Consider the following 20,916-nt stretch of genomic DNA (forward strand, 5'->3'; position numbering starts at 1 on the left):
TAATTGATTCAGGGACGGGACGTACCCCTCAGACCGCTCTCTCGCTCGCGAACAATATGCTGGCTGTCCCTCAAAAGGGCGCGCACGTGTCCGTCGAAACAGCAAATTGACTCTGCGCCGTCGGTTTGACGCGGAGCCAATTATAGACAGGAAGGATTATCAGAGACAATCGCCGTAAAATCGCCGATGAGACGGCTGCCGAGTTTATTTTTCCCCGCCTGTTATTTTTATGCAAAAAAGGAAATAAAAGATTTGGCAAGCTTTCTTCGGAATCACGCTCAGTCTAATTGTCAACTTAAGAAGACTAGGAAAAATAGACTCCTAAACGAACAAGTTCCTTTTCAGGTTGTTTTATTAAAACATTCGTAACATAGATATATATATTTACATACATATATTTCGCGTATCTATGAGCACGCAGTTTACTATTTTATAAGTACGACTAATTTGCAGTTAATAATTATTACATATTCTCTGTACTGGTTCGCAATATCGGAAGCCGCGCGTGTCAAGTGTCCATGAACACTTGGGATATTCGTTCGTGCAACTTCAAGCTTATATTTGTATCGTCTTAACCAGTATTTTCTTTGGCTCGGATAAAATCCTTCTCTCCAATATTTACCACTATACACGGGGGGGGGGGGGGAATGTAAGGAACGTAATGTCCTCCTACATACGCAGCCGTACGAAATAAGATGTCTAATGGATATTTTCGTTGTTATTCAACAGCGTTAGCTAGGGTATACATGAATTTTCAGTCTCTTTCGGTAACTTCAGGAATATCTGACTATTAATTTAAAAAACTAATGTAACGTATCTCGGTTGAAAAGAACAGAAAAAATGCAGTAAAGTACATTTTTACATTTCTTTCTAAGCTACATCTTTCCCGATCACACGTACTTTTTTCCTCCGCCCTTCTCTTCTTCTATTTAGTCATCCTTAAACTTAAGTGAAGCACACGTATAATGGCTATGTTTATCTACATAGCATTTGTACATCTGCGGTAATCTCTTTAGGAAAGAGGTAATCTTCTACGCGCGTAATTACGATTCACAGTCAATAGCGATGATCCTAAAGAATATTGCTGCGCGAAACGTTATTTGTTTAAGAATCTTAAAATAAGCGATCGAAAATGTATCGTCAATTCACTTAATTAAAATTGCTTATCAATTTCTTTTAAAACAGACCCTCACAAAAAATTATATTAATAATCTAAACATGTAAATATGTAAAATCAAAAACAAATTAAAGCGCGCAGATAATGATATGTAAGTAAAAGGATTTTATTTAAATTTTATTTAAAAGGATTAATTTTTCTCTCTCACTATTATCAGTCGAGCAATTCGTTGATCTTTTTGTTACAAAAGACTCATAACATTCTAAATCGCTTGCTACTTCATTTAGGGTGGTAAACTAACGTAATTATTCTATCTGTATTGATAAAATATATTCTTTTTAAGTCACAGAGCGAGAGATTAATCGCTTTCTAGAAATATCCTCCTCGAGCTAAAACAAGAATATATATCGTCTTTATTTGATTTAATATCTCATTTGTATAATCAGGGTTGGAAGGAGACGGGGTTTTTAAAAGTTCCGCTATTAGTTAAAACTCTCTCTCTAGTCGAACGACTCTGGTCCTGGTTGTTATACTTTTATCAGCCTTAGTGAGTAATGCTACGAAACATCAATATGACTGTCTTGCCCTCTGCTTAATACTTGCTGTATTTTAATACCTTTCTCACGCTAGGAAACTCTATCCTTCTAAAACTTTAGTAGCATAAAATGCTACGTAGTAAGAACAGACCTAATATCACGTGGGTGTCAAAAAACATCTCAGAGTAAATTAATTCGCGATCTAGTTCTTTTCCTCCTCTTTAACGTCGAAGCCCACGGTAACATTAGAGCTATCCGTGAGACTGCTGGCCACGGTGAGTATAGGTTCCTCCTCCTGCTGGCTCGTTCTCGAGGACTCCGCGCTCAGTTTCCAGCTTTCCAGATCCGCGTCCGACATGGTCGAGAACGAGCTCTGCCTCGTGTAGCTGTAAGTCGCCTCAGGATTCGGCGCGACCTGCTTCGGCGTCGTGACGCTCTGCGAGCGAGAGAAGTTCTTTCGCTTCGGCGAACTGACGTGCGAGCCGCCGCCGCTCTTTTTCGAGTCCCTCTTTGTCCTTTCCGCGACGGAAGATTTACCCGTGCTCGAGGTGTCGGATTTCTGAGAGGTAGAGAGTTTCGCTTTGTCGGAAGTACCGGCGTCCTTGTCGGTGTCCTTGATGTCCCTGATTCGCACGTCGCCGTGCGATATATCCGTGCTTTCCACCACGAAACTAAGGAGAAACAAATTTACGCCGCGATAAATATCGACACGTCACGCGATACATTGTTATATTTCGCGTTAAACCGCGTTTTTTTTTATCCGCCTACCGTCCGATCTTCTTGTAGCTGCCGCTTAATTTCGCGGGATTAACGTCGTCCCTCTGCTCGAATATCGATTTAAGGTCCTGCTTCTTTTGCTCCTCGCTCTGTTTCAAAGTCAACGTGTGATCCTCGTCTTCGTCGAGATTGTCGCAGGGAACGTCGTCGCCGCACACGAGCTTCGTCTGCGCGCCGCCGGCGCCCGACTGTATCACTTGCGGTATTTGCGTTATTTTGCGTATCTGGCCGTCCTCGTTGCTGTAATAATCCGTATATGAGACGCTGCCGCGACTCTCGCGATTCTCTTGATCGAGACGAATACAAAATTCGTTAAAGTCGACGTCCAGGCAAGAGGTCGGGGAGAATTTCGGCGCGATAAACAGTTGAGCACTGCGAACGGACAGATGTTATTTCTAGTGTTATTAACACTCAACGTACAAACGTAATAAGATATTAGAGAAAGAGAGAGATATGTAAGTAACAAAACAAAAGATACAACCACAAAAGACATATCTAGTAAATTCAGGATCACAGAATGCAAGTAAATCAGTTAATTAATCACATTAATTCAACATAAAAGGAGAGGAAGTATAAAGTTAGAAAGAAATAGATTAAATTTATAAAATCTCAATACATTTAAGACTCACCTCTCGTTGCTGATTAAACTTATAGACATACTGCATTCGCCGGTCGACGTTGGCGCAGGTGACGACGGCTCGGAGGACAGAAAAGACTGCGGCTCGCTACTCCATCCCGTGCCTGAGTAATGCATAGAAAAAATGATTTGAATAAAATTGATATTACCGTCACAGTTAGATAGGATACGCACTGTTCGGGCTAGTAGGTGACGGTAGATTCCCGGTATGACACGTTTCCGCTTCGCCGAGAGGCTTATACTGTATCGGTGTCGGCATAATGTACCTGTGCGAGGTGGCAATGTGATAATGCATTGGAGATCAAGCAATTGCAGCTCGCGTGCTCGAATTTTTAGCAATTATAAAATGATACTACACTAACGCGCGCTAAATGATTATTTAGATAATCAACGGAAAAGACATAGTACGGGGATGCAACACATTCGTCGGAATAAGTCTGGGAGAGTCCTTACTCGAGATAACGGGAAGCGGAGGGGAAGAACTCAATATACTCACGGTCGTGCTTTATGCAATCTCTTACGGTACCTGACAGCTTCCGCGTCGGAAGAGTGATACTCGCGACTGATCCCGGCGTGGACGAGGGGCGGATTCAGCGACTCGTGCGTCGATCCGGCCGGCGACGATTTGGGTGGCGACGAGGCCGGGGTCCTGTACAACGGCGCCGTGGTCATCATCTCCAGGAAGGAGTCCAGTTGACGTAGCGACAACGCGTTGTGCAGTGTTTCCAGCGGCCTGATGGGGGGCACCCCGCCGAAGCCTTCAATCGCTACAGAATAAATGTGCCAATTAGAGTCGTCCTTCATTATTTCAGCTTTCATTCCTATTCGATTTATTATGTTGGATAACTTATTATTATATCGGGACTTTCAGAATTTTAATTGTTTATCTGAATTGTTAGATTAATTATTATTAGATCATTCATGTTGTAGGAAGATAGATTGTCCGAATAAGATTTAATGCTTCAGTGATTTAATGTTTCAGTGGTTTTTATGCTGTTCGTTACGAAAGACTGATTATCCGAAATTATTTTGCTAAATGTTAAGTAAAATTATTGAGCGTTAGTTATCCGTATTATTCTATATTAATTAAACATATAATATACTTGCCGGCGACCGCAGACGCATGAGGTGGTACCATGTCCTTCAGGTTCGGCGCGCTCGAGGAGCCGCTTATCACGGCGGTGCTGAAGAGGCTGTTGGCCGAGCCAGTGAGTTTCTTGCTGACACTGTAGCCCAGCAGCTTGAAATAACTCATCTGTCCGGAGATACTGTGACGGTGGCGCCTTGCTGTGCAGGTAGGATCAGGTTGAATGATCCGCGATCGCGTGTCTAGGGGTGGAGAAGAGGAATGAGGCCTGGATAGACGGGGGGGGGGCGGACGGACGGCGGGGGGGGGGACTCAGACGTTGATAGACACTCCGGACAGTGATGATGATTTAGTCTCGGTGGATCGGTATCGATGGTAGTGATAACGGTGAAAGTTTGTTATGTAAGTAGCACGTCCTCATTTAAAGCCGGCAGAGATTCGGCTGAAGCTCTAGATTCTATCACGACATACTCGTGCTCGTGCTCGTGCCTCGTGCCCGTGCTTGCGTTTGTGCTCGTGTTTTCAGAGGTGAGAAGAGGGACATTAATAATCAGAAAGAGACGACAGAGCAATAACGAGCAAAGCGAATCGGTGAGCATAATAGGACTATTCCCACAAATATTAATTATCGCGCTTGTCATCAACTGATCCTCTTTCTGAAGGCAGATTTTAAAAGGAGACAGAAGATCGATCGAGTCTCGTATGAACCTCGATTAGTGGGAATAATCCATATTAGGAAACAAAAACTGGCGTTGGTCTTCCTTTGAAAAAGAACATCAAATAAAAATCAGCAAAACATTATATTAATAAAGAATTAAAACTTTGCGAATGCTGAATTGCTTTGTTGCACTAATTACGTTGCAGTGAATATAGTCTCTTGATTATTTCTCTTTTTTTTTTTTATTAAATTCTGATCTCCTTTATTCGCCGCGTTATATGACTTCTTTGTCAAGAAATAAAAATTGTACAATTTCGGACAAATCCGGAATACGGAGAGGGGGAAACAATGCGGTAAATCATGTAGGATCAATTTCGCATTGATCTCGTGAACCGAGCAGGTTTCCGGCATCTGACATTGAGGTCGCAGAAACTCCGGAGTAGCGCGGGGAAAAGAAGTAACCCAGGTCGCGTCCGACCTGTGTGTCAATGCCAATTAGAGTTCGCACGCGGAGAAATCATCAACGAAAAGAGAGGACGAAACGTTATACATCTGAAACTTACTGATCTGTTACTTACTGATTTTAAAGAACGAAGACGAGTGCCAATCGCCTGCACCGGGTGAAATAACGCTATTTCCTTTTTTTTTTTATATTACGAACAAAATTCTCACATTGACATCGATACCAGGACTGGACCAGGGTTTCTTCCGCGCCGCCACCCAGACGTGCGACGGTCTCTCCGTCAGTCCCGCGTGACGTGTCTGTCGTGTTTTACCCCCTGAACTCACCGCACAGTTCGACGGATGAGAGCAAGGTCACTTCGGAGTGCGAGCGTTCGTACTTTCTGCCGCGGCCACGGTACCCGGTGGTAGTCCGCACTGGTGGCAGGCCGCTGACGGTCGCGTACGACGACGACGGATCGGGCAACGAGCAAGGGTTGGCGGATAGCTGTCTATCGTTGCGCGCATTGCGAAGCGAGCACGAGGAAGCGAAGCTCTCGTCCGACGAGACCGGTAGCTCCGGCGAGCTGTGCGACTGCAGCAGCGTCGCCGACTTCCACGTGTGTTTCTCGTCGCGGGATTCCTCCGGCGTTGACCCCGCGGCTAATAGCGAGTTGCGTTGCGTTGCGTTGCGGTGCGGTGCGTTGCGATGCGGTGCGGTGCGTGGAGAGGGTGCGAAATGCGCAGGCATATAGATCCAGATGTGATAGCGTTATCAGAAGGAGAACGACGGGGTACGACGGTGCAGCATTCGGTATGACGGTGTAGTGAGAGGAAGGGGAGAGAAAAGAAAACAAAAGAGAGAAAGAGCCGATTAAAAAACCCATTTGCTAAAGAACTGGACAGGGACGAATCTTTGGATCGCGATCTCGCGATAAGAAAAAAAAATCGAGCATTATCCAGTGATCAACGTAAAGAACGATGGTACACTTCGCGATATACACACTTCGCGCTTTTCTCGTGTACGTATTACGGAAATTGTGAATTAAAAAATTATATGTATAATAAAGAATAAAATAATTTCTGTAACGTGTATAAGATTCGTTAGCATAAAGAAACCTTAAAATCTGTTACATTATAACGATTATTACAATATAAGTAAATATATACTATATTATATTCTGGATAAAAAATATATGGAAAATAATTTAATGATAATCTCTGAATTTAACGATAATCCCGTGTCATTAAATAAATGATATACTTTGACGCTTGGAAAGATTACGAATGTTACATTTTAGTCGCTTCGGCGTTTAAAGATTCGTCGAGGAAGAAACAAAGTAAATTATAAGGATAGAAATATACCTTCGACCCTTTGCACAATAGTTTAGCGAGTATGTCGGATTCACGAGAGTACGCACACCATACAACCGTGACACACGATAGCCATGCAACCAGTAAGCCAACCAAATCACACACGACTTCTCACACATGTAGACAAGCCTCGTACATTGATCTTTGTTAGGAATGCCGAAGCTCGTGTACGGCATTAGTATACGATCGATGATATAGCGGAAAGATAGACGGTGCTTCTCTTGGTCCGAGTCCCTTTTTTTTTCCTTTTGACTATCGTTATGAATTATACATGGAGTGAAGAGGAGAAACAACATGAAGACGTTACATGCTTCGCGAGCTGCCTATTTCGAAGGTAATCATTAGGCTCAACGCGATCGATGAAAGTGGCGACGATGAAGGATGAAAATGACGATGACGATGATGAGTCGACATGAGATGAAATGCGAACACAATAACAAAAAGAAGCTGTGAAGTAATCGATGAGCGTCAAGTATCGTTTGAAAAATTCGGATGAACACTTCGGATAAACGATGTGCGATGAACGATGTGTGAGCGAATGCGCATGGAGCTTCGAGAAGCTCCTCGAGGGAGGGCCGATGGTGAATGAAGACGTTTTTTTTTTTTGCGAGTATCTCGTGGGGATGATGTTCTCAGGATCGAGGATTCGAGGGGGTGGGCAGCTGAATGGACCACACTACACTGACGTGCGCGTGTGTGTGTGTGTGGCCCAGACAGCCGCCGAGACTTGATTAGTTGGCTTCCACGCGCACAACTATCGCTGAGCAAAGAGTTATTTCAACTGGAATCCACCTCCTACTCTGGCAAAATACACATCTCTCGGCTGTACTACATGAAACAAGACACATTAGACTCTTCCGGACAGATCGCCCCACCCGGATAAATCAACCAGACCGCCGCATCTCGTCCGGTGTGTTCTGGAGATCCAGCCATTAAAAAAAAAAGGCGTACTAGTCCTTTTTCTCGTCTATATAGTACGTGCAACTCGTAAAACTGATTAAAGTAAAAAAAAAAAAATAACGAAATCAACACGAATGCAACTCGCAGCATTTCGTGAAAAATTAACTCGGGCAAAATATACAAGATATTAATTCACTGAGGAAGAGGATAAGACTAATGCTAGAGATCGTAGCTATCACTGAGGTACAGGATATACAAGGTATAGGACGTGACAGTCTAGGCAATTACTTTAATCAGCAATTTGCAGTACCGATGCGGATGTGCATAAGCGCATTCCGGGTACTGATATCGGTATTCAACAACTATGCACATTCTAATTGCAACGAAAGATCCGCGGAATTTGTCTGCTTTACGTGAGAGAATTGCGCTACGTTTAACATGAGATTTCATCATCGCGTAACTGTGCGATGCCGATCGAATGAAATTATTTCATTGCAACATGTGCATAAAAGTTTCTACGGGTATTAAAAAAAAAAGGACATATATCGTATTCAAAGAAAATTAAATATATGTACGTGGACGGATCTACTCGATTACGGTAAAAAATAGGAAGGATACGAAAAGTATCATCACGAAAATTTACGTGTGCAATTATTTTTGAAAAATCATTCTGTAAAAAATTGATAGCCGATAAACACGTACCTTCCTTGTTGACCGCGTCCAAGCTCTGATACTGCAGCTTGTCCGCAGCTACAAAAAGAGAACAGTAGAACACAGAAGGGGGGGACACATTGTGGCGACATTCCACCATCAATTCAATTGCCAGTAATTAGCCCCTAAAAGCTCTAACATCCCGGTGCCTTTAACGTTAATATAATATTATACCTAGTATATATTAAACGTCAAACGTTTGCGCGCGTTTCTACAAACCGGCATATTCTTCGAAGAGAAGAGAGGAACATCCTTTTACCGTACTATCGTTATTGCCCACGATTTAAGTTCTATTCATCTACATGCGACATTTCGTAAAAATGATATAAATACCAAATCTCTGCTCTTATTTAGATAACAAAAAATATCGGATCTATAAATTTAACAGCGCGAAATTTAGAAACAAATGCACCAATATATCTTTAGAACCTTTCGTAAATATCAGAAATATTTCTAATTTCGTATTGTAAAAATTGCACGATAATTCGTATCAAGCTATCGATTCATTGAGTTAAAATATCGAATAAACACGATTTAAATCTCGATGTATCATTCGTTAATCACTACTTATGCAAGGGAAAATGGGATTTATCGTGATAAAAATATATAATTCCGTGATGTGAAGCTACTGTAATAATTTGGGAGGGAGGATATATAGCATTCATTATATAGCATTCTATAACTATTGATAATTGTTAATGCCATTAAAGTGGTGTATAAATATTGTAAAGAAGACCAATAATAATCAATAACTCTAATCATGCACAAACCATTAAACGTGTTAAGGATACCGTACACGTCTTACATACGCATACCCGTATACCCGTGTATATGTACGTATATATTCACGCACATACACAGCAGGTATAGATCGGCTTGTTAATATTTACATCTTCGTCAAATATCGCTCGCATTCATCGGCGACATCCTTCACACTTACTTCATCGTAAATCTGCTCACCGATACGATAAACTTGCGTGTCAACTTGCGCACTTACCTTTCTCGGGTTTTTCTTGCCGCTGATGGTCGTAGCTTCGCGCGCGCGGTTCCACGATGCTCCCCACCTCCCTGCTTCGCCGTTGTCGCTGACTCGCCGCCAGTTGGCTGCTAAGTCTCGCAGCTTCATGTCCAGCCACGGTTCTGGCGCTGCACACACACACACACACACATGGTATCGTAAGTTAATGAAACTTCCGTTCTTCACACATTATTTTATCGGGATGATAAACGTTTTCGTGGATAAAGTGCTCAACGCAAATCGGAGCATAAGCAAGTAGTAGACCTGATGGGAATCGGTGCCGAGCTCTGCAAAAATCCGCTATCGTACGGTTCGTCCATCATATTCGGATCCAAATCCATCATGTCGATCCCACGGCTGGTCGTTGGACTGTCCAACATGGAGTCCACAGTGTCCGTTTCGGTTAATGGCGGGGGCGTATCCTGAAAGTAAATTTTTGTCTATCGTATAACTCCATTGAGAACGAACTGGCTCGAAAACAGAATATACATTTAAAAGTTTACCAAAACTTACTTTAACTATGCGATCTATAAGCAAACTGGTACTCACAGCTTGCGCCGTGGTATTTAGATCATCCTCGATAATACCCAATTCCGCATCTTCCTCCTCTATGCGGGTGCTACATTGTGAACTGGTGTCCTGACCAGACCCACCGCTCTCCCCCTTTAAAGGAAGAGATCGGTAAAAATTCATTCATTTGCATTGCGATTAGCTAGATTATTGCGAACAATTTCAAAGTCTCACCACGTTATGACTGCTCTCATTGCGCGAGTGCGGTCTGAATCCGGGACCAGGCGGCAAGTTCTTCTGCACGCAACAGTTAACGCCGGGACTGAAGTGCAGCTCAACATGAAAGCGCTCCTCGCTGCATGGATCCTTGGTCGGGTCCTCGTACAACATAACGACAATTTGCGACATGTAGTTCAACTCGGAGACCATACTGACGTATTCCATTGCGCGCCGCCACTGCTCATCTTTCACCATCTGTAGATCGATTTACAAAAAATCAGAAAACAAGACAGTAGATTATTTTTTTCCAGCCGTAGCGTCAGACGTGCCACTTACGTCGAGTAAACCACCATAACGTAACACGGTCAGCAAGGAATGTACATGACTCTCGCTTGTGAAGTACAGCCTCGTACGTACGTGGCGTCCCGGACTCGAGACACCGTGGGAATATCTATGGATCATTAATAATTATATTATATAGCTATTATAATGATTATTAAAATTATTAGTATTATTTTTAAATAGCTATTATAATGATTATAGCTATTTAAAAAAATGTCAAGTCGTTAAAGAGGAAAGCTCTTTAAAAGTAAAACTCAATTGTTACCTAGGATTAAGCCTATTAACAGTCTCCTCAGATTCCTCGATATTTCGTTGTAGATCAGCCCTTATTTTCTTCAATAAAGGCGTGCATATACCCTGACCGATAGTCAGTTTCTCTTGTACCGTCAAACCATATTCCTGCGCATAAATATACAACGTAATTTACAGAAGGGAAAATAAGATGTCGATAGGATTAGCGGCGAGCAGAAATCTGTACCTGAGGTATTACTATGTCCGCCAGAGACTTAGCGTACGTGTACAACTCTTCCGCGTGTTCGAACTGCAACGTATGATTGTTGTGCTGCAGGTCGTATTTTATGCAATCGTAAATATCGGGAATTTTAGATATGTCGAAACGTTTGTTCTTCGTGCAAAAGTCCTTTTCTATCTTTCCCCAGCGACGACCCATCAGCTCCCACGTTTCGCCGTGATAGAGTATCGTGTCCTTCGTCTTCGGATCCTCCTTCTTGATTCGCACGATGTCCAGGAGCTTCTGGATGAGCGTGTGAACGTGCTGGCAGCACCTGACCGGGTTCTTGACGCAGTCCAAAGCGGCGTTGATGCTAAGCGCGTTTCCCGGATTGATCTGCTCACGATCCTCCCGGGTGAATTCTCTGTCCTGCTGCAGCAGCTCGTGCAAGCGCGTTTTTACCCTTTACAATTCGTACATACCGTATGTAGATTACAATTACAAGAAAGACGTACAATTGAGACGTACAATGAAGATCCGACTCACATATTCTGATATTTGCTACTGTCGCAATCGTTGTCCAGAAGGCCATTGGTATTCGCGCTTTTCACCATCTGCACCAGGATAGGCGTCAGCTCTCCCTCCAGCGCGAGCAGTCCCTTCGCGAAGGCCGCCGCGGTCATTTGAACGCGTCCCTCGTCGCTGGCGTAGATCTTCAAGTCGTGGCGAAACGTGGAGTGCAGGCGTAACAAACCCAATCCTTGCGCACCTGCGTATTCACCTACGTTTACACAAGGGGGAATAATATCAACACAACGACGGGATCCCTCGTGACAACAGCTATCGTAAAATCATAGAACACAACGACAACGGAACAATTTAAGAGATTAACTCCAAAAAAAAAACCAGTTGTCGAGATGACCTATGCTCTAGTATCGAGATCATCGTGATATCGTGAAAAGATGCATTAATCGGGATTAATTAATATTAATTAACATTGTATGTCGTAATACACAACGCCGGAATGTACTGCAGTAGTTTTTCATGTCTCTAAATGTTTTAGAGTTACCTTAAAACTCCTCTGTTGGTAAATTTAATGGAAAATTACATTTCGACGAAGACATATATTGTACAAAGAGATTACGTGCATAACATTTTGTATCCATATATAAAAATATATATACTTTCTTCAACATGTAGTTGTAGTGCCGTTAAAAACAAAATTAACGGAAAAAACGTTACATTAGCATAGAAAAAGCGTGTGGCGAGAGGTAAGTGTGTGATGTACGCTAAACAACCATGCTGCTCCCAAGTCGCCGACGACGACGGCCGAGTCACGGCCGGGTCGAGCTCGGGCCACTCGGGAGCTCGTTCAAATAAAGAGATACAAAGTGCAGGTGTGCAAGTGTACTCTCTTACTGTCAGCGCCGTCGACCGATATTTAACATCGCTATTTCTAAGGACAGCAATACAATCTACTGTAAACTATGGAATAAGCGTGGATCGTAAATAAAAGGTTACCGTGGTTTGGTAACATCTCTGATTCTTCCTCTGAAATAACATTTGAGATAAATTATCCTATATGTGACACTCGAGAGCGTGATATTATTACATCTCTACTAATTAACTAACAGTTAAGATATGATTGCCAATATGGTTTTGTTAGTGCCACAGTGGTTGCTACACTGGCAATTACTCTCGCATAAATTCTCATTACATTAATTATCTTTACGCTTTTTTACGTCTCTAAATAACAAGATATTGTGATGTAAATCATTGTGAGAATACAATTCAATGCAATCTCAGTACGCCAATCTCTCTAAGCCGTCCAATAATTTCGCAACTTGTACAATATAGCATTCTCAAAAGATACAAGAGATAATTAAGCATATATATTGAAAGCCTGCAAGGCTTTCGGATCACGTAGTTCGTATATATATTCACGGGTAAACCCAGAGATCAGGGTTTAGCTAATAGAGGGAAATTATTATATAACGATCTTCGATACTGTGTAGAAACTTAAAAGCGGGCATGGCAAGCATATGAACATAAGATACGAACCACTAAGGTGTCTACCTTGACCACCGGGGTACATGCAGCGGAATATGCGTCCCAATTCCTCCGCCTGAATACGTCCGGCCGGCGTCAGTTCTCCGCCCCATTTCAATATCAGAACGAGAGACGGCTCCCCTAGTCGGTCTGAGAAAGAGAAAAAGTTGAAGAGGTACGCGCATTTCATATACACAATTTTCTAAAATATATCCATTGAATATATTATATGTATATAAATATATTCAATATATATAGATATGTATGGATATCCATTAAGTACACATCCTTAAAAATGTATACATGTATATTATATGAAATAGTGAGAAAGTAAACGAAGCATACTAAGATCGCTACCGTCGTCGGAAGAACTTCCCCGCGGTCGTCCTCGCGGTTGATACTTTAATTGGACTTTGCGATTTATGCCAGAGAAATGTCCATACCTGCGGTACAGAGTTAATAATCTTATTATCAAATTTATCGCATTTTATACTCAACTATATAACATTAATAATAATCGTTATATAGTATATAATTAATTTAATTCATTAAAGTACTATTTTTCTTTTGCTTATTGCCACATACATTTCTAAGACACTCTTGAGTTGCTCCAATTTCCCTTGTTTTTCTTCCAACTCGGGTCCCGCCGCTCGATGCTGTATTTCCGCTAGTAAACTACGCGCTGTATCGAGAATCTCTTGCAGTTGTTTAGGCCGTTTTAGCTTGACATGTCCGTGCTTGTAGCCATCGTACTTTGCAAATATCTCAAAAAATCTGTAAAATATATATATTAATTTATGATGTTCTTCAATGAAAGAAAATATGTAAAATCTTGTTTACTCACTTCGGATGACGCACTTCTACTTTCATCTTCTGCTTTGGGGTTCTGTCACCATGCCTAATAACTGCCACGACACAGCGCAATTCCATCCTACGTAAATATCGAAGTAGTTAGTAAATTGAGAAATGCTTCAATATAAAAACACAATTGTAATTGCGATTAGACTAACATTTTGCCAAACGTGGTTGGCACGATAGGAGGATCGTCCAGTTGGAAGGGAACGCTCCACGGAATATGCAACGTTGGAGCCAGTTCCCTAAGTATCATATTCCCCAAGATCTTGGCACAGTCATCGTAATACTTGTTCGAGTTCTTTACAAAACTAAATCCGTTCACGTCGCACACGAACGACTGGCCGTTTGCCCTGTAATCAGAATCATGCTCGCTGTATTAATTGTTACTTGACTTTCGTAAACCGCGATACATTCACGCCCGTGTCAGTGCCTGTATCCCGACTGAAGCCAGTTCACATTGAATGTGTAACGCGATACGCGCTCTAAAATAACATTGATAACCACGTCGGCAATTGTATTACGTCGATGCGTGATGTACCGCGTCTTAATAATGTCATACAGATACGCTCAAAATAAATTTTACGTGAGAAATGCTTTAACGGACATGTCATTGTTCATAAAAAAAAAAAAATTATCGAAAAAGCAGACCTAATTTCTTATATACTGGTTGCATTTCATGTAAATGTACGATACACATACCTTAGTAAATCGAAGCCGCACACCGTTTGCTTGAAGGCCAAACATACCTTCCTGCTAATGAGTTTCTCGGCGTTGTTCAATATCACCGGATAACGTATTTCCTTGCCCTCCGAATCTCTCTCGACTTTGCCGTCCAGAGCGGGGCTCTTCCTCGCCTCGGCGTGAGCGTAATCAGGCCCCACGGTGTAAACTTTAACGTCGGTGCCATCGGTAGGCATAAAATCTTCATAGATATAAGAGCCGCTCTTGCGTACGCGAGATTCTGGAGAATATACGCTACTACGGCTACCTATCTGTAATGAAGCAATGTCATTGTAAGTATTTTTAACTTTTTTCCATTCACTTCCTAAAAATCGTGTGCAAGGAATCACACTGATTTCGGAAAAGAAAATTTATATACCTTTCTAAATAATCTCTGACTTCCACCGCCAGCCGAAGTAGGATAGTAAATATAGATATTATGATCTTCGGCGGATACTGGTTTTTCCACGAATGGTTTGTTGAAAGTAACACCGTTCACCTCCACGTGATCCTCCGACTCCACCAATTCGTGCTCTGAAATGCAATTTATATTCTCTATGTGTAAAGATTAAACAGACAAGTGGCACACGAGTGAGTTCTCTAAACTCTCATTTGAACACGCCATGGCAGTTTGATTTCAAAACTGGATCGCGGAGGATTTAAGTACTTACGATGTGTTTGCGAACAGTGCAAATAAACTCACGTTTCGGATCCGGTGAATCTCTGTCGAGAACGGCATACCGCGGAATTTCGATGCCCTCGCTTTCCAGTATAGCATAAACTCTTCTTCGGTCCTACGGCAAAATTTGCATTAATACGTAGAGAAGATATACGCGATAGAAAAATATAAATATTTCGTGATATTTTTTTTAAGGTTTTACATACCTGAATATCGTACTGCATCGGGAGATGATTGATGATAAACGGTTTACGTAAATTCGCATAACTTATAGCTTTATCAAGGGGAAAGCCTTTACTGTGGAAACTTATTAAGCAGTCGACTATAGGCCAGTCTTCTACAGGTTCCTATAAACGAGCAAAGTGCAAAAAGATATAAATTTTGTAGTAAAAATATTACTATATTATAGCTCCATAAAACGTATAAAAAAATATATATATATATAAAATATATATTACCTTCAATATCACTTCTTCTGGGAAGACGACAATTTTTATGTACTCGAATTCCTCGAGCCTTGTTAAAATCTCTTTCATCGGTTTACTCTGAGACTTCTTCGCCATTGCGCATATCCCAACCAGGACTTGCTTTCCCTCTCCTTCCACATCACTCCCGCCCATATAAGCATCATCTTGCGTGCCGTCTGATAATTCGGGCTAGAAGGCAAAACACACGATAAGTACCAATTACTCAAGAGGATATATCGTGAATGCAAGTCACATCTCGATATACAACACTCGCAATATACTAATAAACAGAAAAAAAAATAATAGACATTCCAATGAAACTTATATACATGTATAATACAAAATTAAATTCACTACCACACACATTTTTTTTTTGGTTTTGAAAAATTAGTGATAGATCAAGGTGGTGGAACGTTACAGCCTGACTTTTTATACGATATATTTTCTAAAAATGAACGTGACTTCTAAACTCCGCTATATAACAAGCAGTGATGAAGATCGTAAAGTCTTCAAGCTAAATAGTGCTCACCCAGTATGACTTTAGGCAGGATAGAAATCTAGGCTTGTCGTCAGCAGGACAATTTTCATCGCGAACTCTCGTAAGATTACTCATTATACTCTTTAGTTTGTGTATCTTTTGATAAGTAAGTTATACGTCGATCGCATATGTTATTGCCTACATAGAAAGGTAATACATATCAAGCAACAAAGCGTGTGAAATATGTGTAAATTTGAAGATGAAAAATCACGCTATCTTTAAAATTCGTGATTCATATATGAAGTTATCATTCACCTACACGTTTAGTTATATTTTCACTTATATGTATATTCCGTTCATTCCGCTTTATTCCATTACTATTTTATTACGATCCGGGGATCAACGAGAAATGCAATACCAGTCATGCAGCAACAAGCAAATCGAAGCACGAGCGTTTGTTAATCACTGCAATGAAAGATTTAGAAAAGGTGTGAGATTAATGTAAGTTATAATAATGTGAAAGAAAGAAAGAAAAAGGATAAAGAGCAAGCTGAAGAAAATACAATGGGAATCTATCTTCATTTCCTATCGTTTATATGAGAATTCAAGATAATAAATAAATAGAAAAAGTGATGGTAAATTTTTATACGATTAGTGATATCTGATAAGTTATCAGAATTACAGAAAAACTACAACTACCTGTTACGTTAAATTGAAAAATATAAAAAATCTTTACCATTATGTGCAATCATATATCTCTTGTTTTTTAATTATAATGGATAGCTATTCCTATTCTCTATGGAGTTAATCTTTAAACACGTTCTTATCAGAGTATTACAATTAGATTACAGAGTATTACATAATTCGTTATAAATATAACGTTATATATAACTACACACATACACACACACACACACACGCACTTTTTTTTACCTTGGAAGTAAAATTCATTGTTACGTATCTTCGAGAATTAAAGACTCCATAAACTCTGGTGTCTTCTGTTCTGATAATGAGCAATGATTTAATTGATACTGTTCCAATATCGGTCACTCGATGTGCGATACTACAGTTAATCGTGTCACACGAGATAGAAAGATAAAGGAACGATTATCAAACTCCTACTCTCAAGTCAATGTCACTTGAGCATTATCACTGTAACTTTTAGGATTCAGACACATACTCTTGACAGCACTGTTCATGCACCTTCAAAATAATGATATGACAGTACAGTATGACGTTAAAATTCGTAGTCATTTAATTTAGATGATATTCTAATAATACGTGCGTGCTGTTAGAGTCTACCTAAACTGCATTCATACACTGTTAAACTTAACGAGCAGCGAATACCTTCTGAATAAAGACTAGAGCTCGCAGGCAGCAGTTGCCATAATGTTATCAAGCACTGTTAGAGGCAATTTGTAATTCGGTCAATATTAGCACTGCTATAATTGGCCGGCGATGAATGTTAACAAATGTATTTCTACCATACACACACACGCACACACACACACACACATACACATACAAACGGAACGGTTAAATGTTTGCGTTGCACGTGCACTGATAGAAAATCCAAACTGCAGTATATCGCATGCGTACCATTCGAATAACGTGTCTTATAATGAGATAAATCCCTGTCTGGCCAAACATCGTGGAGAAAGAGAAAAAAAGCACGGGATCCTATACTCGCCTATACCGATCGCGCGTTTTCGTACACCTCACCACACGGAAATATTTATTAATAATCGCGTGTCGCGAATGCTCGCGTACGATTTGACTTGATATCTACAAAACGGTATTAATTACGTAATGAGGACGTATATCTCTCGGACTGTCTACGTAGGACCAGCAAATTAACCGGATCACAACGAGAGCTTCAAACATTTACTCAGCACCTCTGTTTACGTATCAATTGTTTACATAACTGACTCGCACATTTCCGCGCGTTGCAAAGGGCAAGTATACTGTAAATAAGGGGACGGCGCTCGCGTGTATTTTTAAGTACGTGAGAAAATAAATCTACATACATTGCATATTCCTAATGTATACCTATATATATAGATTTCTAACCTCCGACTGAAAACGTGTACCGCCAGCTCTCTTTTTCTAAACAGCCGCTTTACAACGTGCGCGTCTGTCGCTCTTTTATGACACAAACACGAGAGAAAAAGGCGGAAATGGAGCAACGTTGCTGTCTCTGTCGACCTCAAGTCAATCCGAATTCTTGAATAACACACAATCGATTGTCACATACAAAGAGACACGTGGCTCTGTTCGCGCGTCTCTTGCTACTCCTCTCACTGTTTCTGTGATACGTCATCAGATACAGATCGCGGCTTCGTGCGATTAGCAACTTGGATGCACGCTCGAGAAAATCATTCACATGTACAACAAAAAGAAGATTTAAAAAATGAAGAAAAACACTTGGTTCGCATTTGAATTCAAAAACTTCGTACGTGTGCTTTGATTATAGGAAACTGAGGGACAAATCTCAAACTGTGCCTCGTGCAACGTATCGCAGACGCTTGCAACCAGTGTGCGGTTTTTTTTTTTCAACGACAGTAAAATCATCGTCCCGAACTTACTCTTTTCGACGAGCGGTAGAGCGAGGGAATAACAGACGGCTGCACTGTATTTATGTCCCCTATGTAGAACATCGGTCTGCTCGCATTCCTGAGACCCTGCAGGAACAAAATCTCGGTTAAACTGAACGTCGCTGATCATCTTCGAACGGCTAATAAAGACAATTTACTTGGTAACCATGTTCCAGTTCAGTGTAAGACATGTCAGACCCGGTCTCATTGATAAGATATAAACAACCTGTGTTTTCACGTGCTCTTTATGTCAGACTTAACGTCGTCCCGTGCTGACTGAAACTGCCATATTATCTCGCGTTAATCAGACGTCAATGTCGGTTGAAATCGTACAGGGAAAAACAGCTAGGTGCGGGAGAGACACTACTTGGTGTGCAAGCTACATAATTGCAAGCGAAACTTGTCTTGCTCTCTCAATCTTACGGGTTCCTCTCTCTCTCTCACGAGCCAGAACTAGCGTTTTTTTTTTCGGTCTCCAGTCCGCAATTTACAACGCAGTACGGACGTTTACAGGAACGTTCCCTCCTCGAGCGAGACGACGTTCGCGACGTTGCGTGTTGTTTTCCCAGCGAGCTGCAATGGAAATCAAATGTTTGTCGGGGGGCGAGACAGAGAGACGTATGTAACGTGTTTGCACCGCATATCCACCGCGAGATAACCGCGTTTGCAACACCCGGCTGATCGCAAACAGCGGCGTACAGTCGCGGTGTGTGGGCGGTACACCTTATACATTTGCCTTCGGGGTTGCCCGCGATTCGATCATCAACGTGCCGCTGTACTACGCACGTAGGAGCGGCGCGGCGGTGACAGCAAGTGCGCGCCATGCGAACTCGCCGACGTACTTATTTGCGCGGGGAACTCGCAGAAGGCAAATCGCGGAGCGGTACTTACCGTACGCCCGCCACGGGAACGCGACAATTACGGCCCGCACGTGACTCGCAACGTGACACGTACGACGACTCCGGCTGACTCGCGACCACTCGCGGCTACTCTCCGGGCCGTTTTGAATTCGCGTCTCTCTCTCTCTCTCTCTGTTGACGTCGCACGGATCGTCGTCGGGTCGGCGGCGGCATGTGCCACCCACGAGATCGAATCTTGACGCACAGCGGTGTTTCCTCCCCCCGGAAGGCGGAATCTCTCGCGCATGTGCCACCTCACCTCACCTCACCTCGACGCGCGAGAGGCGAGCTTGAAGGCCGCGAGATCGGAAAACGTTCGAACGTCACAACCAGAGTTTTGTTCTGCGCGCAGCTGAACTTTTGTATCTCCTCGTCTTTTCATTCCTTTTCTCGTTTTCCATTTTTCATTTAAAAAGATTATAAAAAAGGATAACACACAACGCAGCTGCAAGGAACAAATTCAAAATATTCTTTAGAGATCTGGTCTTTACAATATTATTGGATTAGTGTGGTCTTTATAATATTATCCAATTATAACATTGGATTCGTAATTTTCATGTTTTTTCTTTTCAATTATTTCATTTTAATTAGTAAAAATCTAACATAGTAAAGCAAATCTAAAATTTTACAAATAGTAATCATGAAATCTGAATGAATTTAGGAATTTTGAGTAAATAATGATAGAATTGCGGTTTACTTGGAAGACTCCGTGTGGGAACGATGGACGCATAATTGACAGGTTTCATATCCGATCCTCCTACATAATAAATATTTAATTTGTAATCTGTGTAAGACAGATCCCTGGCTCTCTTCAAGATAGGAGTTGTGGACAATGGTTGGACAGTGGAAAGAATGGTTGGACAATAACTTAATAATCCATTTCCGATTAATTTTATAATCGTTACTGGCTAACTCCATAATTTTTAAAATTGTTTCAGTAAGCTTATCCTTTACCAGTCATCACTTGATTGTCATTTTATTCTGCATAAAGATCTTCACCAGATCTAAGTATCTAAAAACGAAATTCTTTCAATCGTTTCACACTTAAATAAACAAGCTGTATCATTTTATTTTTTGTTTTTTTTTTTGAAAAATTAAATACTCTAAACCCATCAAATTGAGGAAGATCTAACTATAGTTGTGAAATTATAGGATTAATTTACTTTATTTGCATACGTAGTACATAATGTATTGCGTTTTGACTTACAATCTGTGATAATGAAAACAATTATATTTTAAATTTCATAATACATACTACTGTAACAAAATTAGTAAACAAAAATTACAAAAATATTTCACATTCTACGATATAAAATTTACTTTAGACAAAATCAAAGGAGACACGCTCGTTGAACTAAATGACATGTGCTTTGATATATATATATATATATATATAT

The 20,916-nt window shown here is 41.2% G+C and overlaps 1 protein-coding gene across 5 annotated transcripts; it reads right to left on the minus strand.

The window, feature by feature from the left end:
* Positions 1 to 321: 321 nt before the first annotated feature.
* Positions 322 to 19,729, minus strand: LOC105457236 (inositol hexakisphosphate and diphosphoinositol-pentakisphosphate kinase 2). 5 transcript variants are annotated; one of them, XM_011701789.1, is made up of 31 exons: positions 19,512 to 19,729; positions 19,044 to 19,193; positions 18,779 to 18,902; positions 18,612 to 18,707; positions 15,540 to 15,737; positions 15,288 to 15,428; positions 15,106 to 15,196; positions 14,782 to 14,936; positions 14,382 to 14,674; positions 13,838 to 14,032; positions 13,672 to 13,758; positions 13,413 to 13,601; positions 13,173 to 13,270; positions 12,855 to 12,977; positions 12,300 to 12,329; positions 11,325 to 11,559; positions 10,806 to 11,241; positions 10,593 to 10,726; positions 10,322 to 10,436; positions 10,001 to 10,240; positions 9,770 to 9,919; positions 9,521 to 9,678; positions 9,236 to 9,384; positions 8,230 to 8,277; positions 5,602 to 5,916; positions 4,175 to 4,396; positions 3,594 to 3,834; positions 3,242 to 3,333; positions 3,060 to 3,171; positions 2,422 to 2,802; positions 322 to 2,324 (listed from the first exon to the last, which is right to left on the minus strand). In XM_011701789.1, exons 3-31 carry the CDS (start codon positions 18,809 to 18,811, stop codon positions 1,856 to 1,858), a joined length of 5,226 nt encoding a protein of 1,741 aa, XP_011700091.1. In that variant the 5' UTR covers positions 18,812 to 18,902; positions 19,044 to 19,193; positions 19,512 to 19,729; the 3' UTR covers positions 322 to 1,855. The 5 variants fall into 5 exon arrangements, with proteins under 5 accessions (XP_011700091.1, XP_011700093.1, XP_011700092.1 ...); XM_011701791.1 differs by lacking the exon at positions 5,602 to 5,916 and having other exon boundaries at positions 4,175 to 4,354; positions 18,779 to 19,193; positions 19,512 to 19,728; XM_011701790.1 differs by lacking the exon at positions 5,602 to 5,916 and having other exon boundaries at positions 18,779 to 19,193; positions 19,512 to 19,728.
* Between the last annotated feature and the right edge of the window lie 1,187 nt (positions 19,730 to 20,916).

Source organism: Wasmannia auropunctata, unplaced genomic scaffold (genome assembly GCF_000956235.1).
Source record: "Wasmannia auropunctata unplaced genomic scaffold, wasmannia.A_1.0 LD335328.1, whole genome shotgun sequence".
NCBI classification, from domain to species: Eukaryota; Metazoa; Arthropoda; class Insecta; order Hymenoptera; family Formicidae; genus Wasmannia; species Wasmannia auropunctata.